Source organism: Neopelma chrysocephalum, unplaced genomic scaffold, assembly GCF_003984885.1.
Source record: "Neopelma chrysocephalum unplaced genomic scaffold, ASM398488v2 Primary Assembly neopelma1_96020, whole genome shotgun sequence".
Classification (NCBI taxonomy): Eukaryota; Metazoa; Chordata; class Aves; order Passeriformes; family Pipridae; genus Neopelma; species Neopelma chrysocephalum.
The window spans coordinates 2,538-4,734 of record NW_020924671.1 but is presented as its reverse complement, the minus strand read 5'-3'; the positions used below and the strand labels follow the sequence as shown (position 1 = coordinate 4,734).

Genomic DNA, 2,197 nt, shown 5'->3' with positions numbered 1-2,197 from the left:
CTTCATCATCTTCACCCTGGGGTGGGACCTTCATACCCGGGGGGGGGTCATATCCCAGGGGTGGGTCCATCCCCTGCTGCTCCGGCACCTCCCAGTGACCCCAGCACCATCTCCCAGTGACCCCAGCACCATCTCCCAGTGATCCCAGCCCCTCCCAGTGATCCCAGCACCTCCCAATGGTCCCACCCCCACCTCCCACTGATCCCACCCCCCGTTTCTCCCCCCAGGATTTACTTGCCCAGCGGCCACTGCTCCGTCCCCCCCGACCCCGAGGTGCCCCCCGGCTGTTCCACCACCTGTGAGTTCTCCAGCTCCTCGTCCCCGGGCTGCTCTGGGCTCCTGATCTACTGGGTCGGTACCTGCACCTTGGCCATCTACTTCTCCAACCCCCGGAAAGACAACAAGTCCCCCCGGGAGCTGGCCCTGGAACTGTCCTACTGCGACAGCTTGCATGGCGAGCCGTTCCGCTGCGAGAGACTCGAGGGCAGGGTGTCCCTCTGCGAGAAACACAAGCGCGAGTTGGAGGACATCTACAGGCTGATGTCGAGGAGGAACGTCAGCACCACCACGGACAGCACCCTCGACCGCATCGCCCCGGGCACCCGCCTGGAGACGGCCGTGGTGACCATCAATGGCATTGAGGTGATGGCCACCATGTCCAACACACGGAACGCCGAGATCAGACTGGTGGTGAGGAACATGAGTACCTGGTGAACAAAACCGGGAGCGAGACCCTCCGTGGGCTGGGAGCTCCTCGAGGACCTCCGGAAGGACGTCGTGGGCACCCCTGGGACCTCAGAGGCACCCGGAGAAACCTCCAGATACCTCCAGGACTCATGGGCATGACCCGGAACCCCATAAAGACCCCTGGGATGCCATAGACACATCTGGAACCCCATAGATACATCTGGGACCCCATAGTCATCTATAAAACACCGCAGACATACCTGGAACCCCATAGACACCCCTAGAACCCCAGAGACACCCCTGGAACCCCATAGACACCTCTGGGACCCCATAGACACCCCTAGAACCCCATAGACACCTCTGGAACCCCATAGACACCTCTGGGACCCCATAGACACCCCTAGAACCCCATAGACACCTCTAGAACACCATAGACACCCCTGGGACCCCCTGGGCACCCCTGGAACCCCACAGATACCTTTGAACACCATAAAAGTCGAGGAAAAAATTTGGGAAAAGTCAAGGGGAGAGAGAGAGGAAGGAGCGGGAAAGGGAATCGGCTCCTGCGGCCGGAGAATCTCTCCCCGGCTCATCCCGGAATTGGGCAATTCCAGGGAACCAAAAGCCGTTAAACTGCCCCCGGGACAAAGAGAAAAACCTCAGAAAGCGGCAGAAATGGAGAAAAAAGAAGAGGCAGAAACGATTTCCCAGGAGTTTGTGGTGGGATCCTTTCCCTGCTTCTCGAAGCAATCCCGGCCTTTTCCAACCTTTTTCCTCATTTTTTAGCTCTTTCTCTTTGCATCTCTCGGCGATTTAATAAAATCAGTTTTGGGATCAACTCAGGTGAGTTTTAATTTAATTTAATTTAATTTAATTTCTCGAGGGAACACTCGGATCCCAAGTTCTTCCCGCGACGTTTAAACAGTGGATTGTTAAGGAAGTGGGAGCGGCTCCGGGGGGAACCCGAGGGACCCCCCCCCCACCTACCTGGAACCTCGTGGGACCCTCGGGATGGGGGTCCTGGGCTGGAGGGGAGGTGGGAAGGAGGAGATCCGGGATTGGGGGGGTTGGAATGGTGGGTTTGGGGGAGAATCCGGGATCTGAGGCAATCTGGAGTCAGGGGTTCCAGAGGGAGGGTCTGGGAATTCCTGGAGCTTCCGGGAGTCAGGAACAGACGATTCCCTTTGGACCCTCCCGGGGCGTCACCGTCAGGGAGCGGCTCCGGAGAGGAGACCCCGGGGAGGGCGGAGAAAGGGCCGGAATGAGGAAACTCTGGGAGTGAGAAGGTTCCAAAGGTCAGGGGATTCCAAAGGTCGGGAGAGCCCGGATCTGCCGGTGAGATTCCCGAGCCGAGGGGATCCCGTGCTGGGACGGGGGACAACATGGACACCCTTTCCCCAGAAATGACCCGCACGGTGACCATCAGGGTCTGCAACAGGACCCAGAACGTCACCCTGGAGAGCCCCAGGTGAGGGGGGGGGCAGGGAGGACCCCCGGGGTGCCAAAGGGG

General features: G+C 59.4%; 1 protein-coding gene across 1 annotated transcript in view; it reads left to right on the top strand.

Annotated features, from left to right (window-relative positions):
* The window catches only part of LOC113981078, a 3,439-nt gene extending 2,725 nt beyond the window's left edge, over positions 1-714 (top strand). Inside the window, exon 2 of the mRNA XM_027708317.1 lies at positions 228-714. Coding sequence (XP_027564118.1) covers positions 228-714 — 487 coding nt within the window. The remainder of the gene's footprint in view (positions 1-227) is intronic.
* The last annotated feature ends 1,483 nt before the right edge of the window (positions 715-2,197 follow it).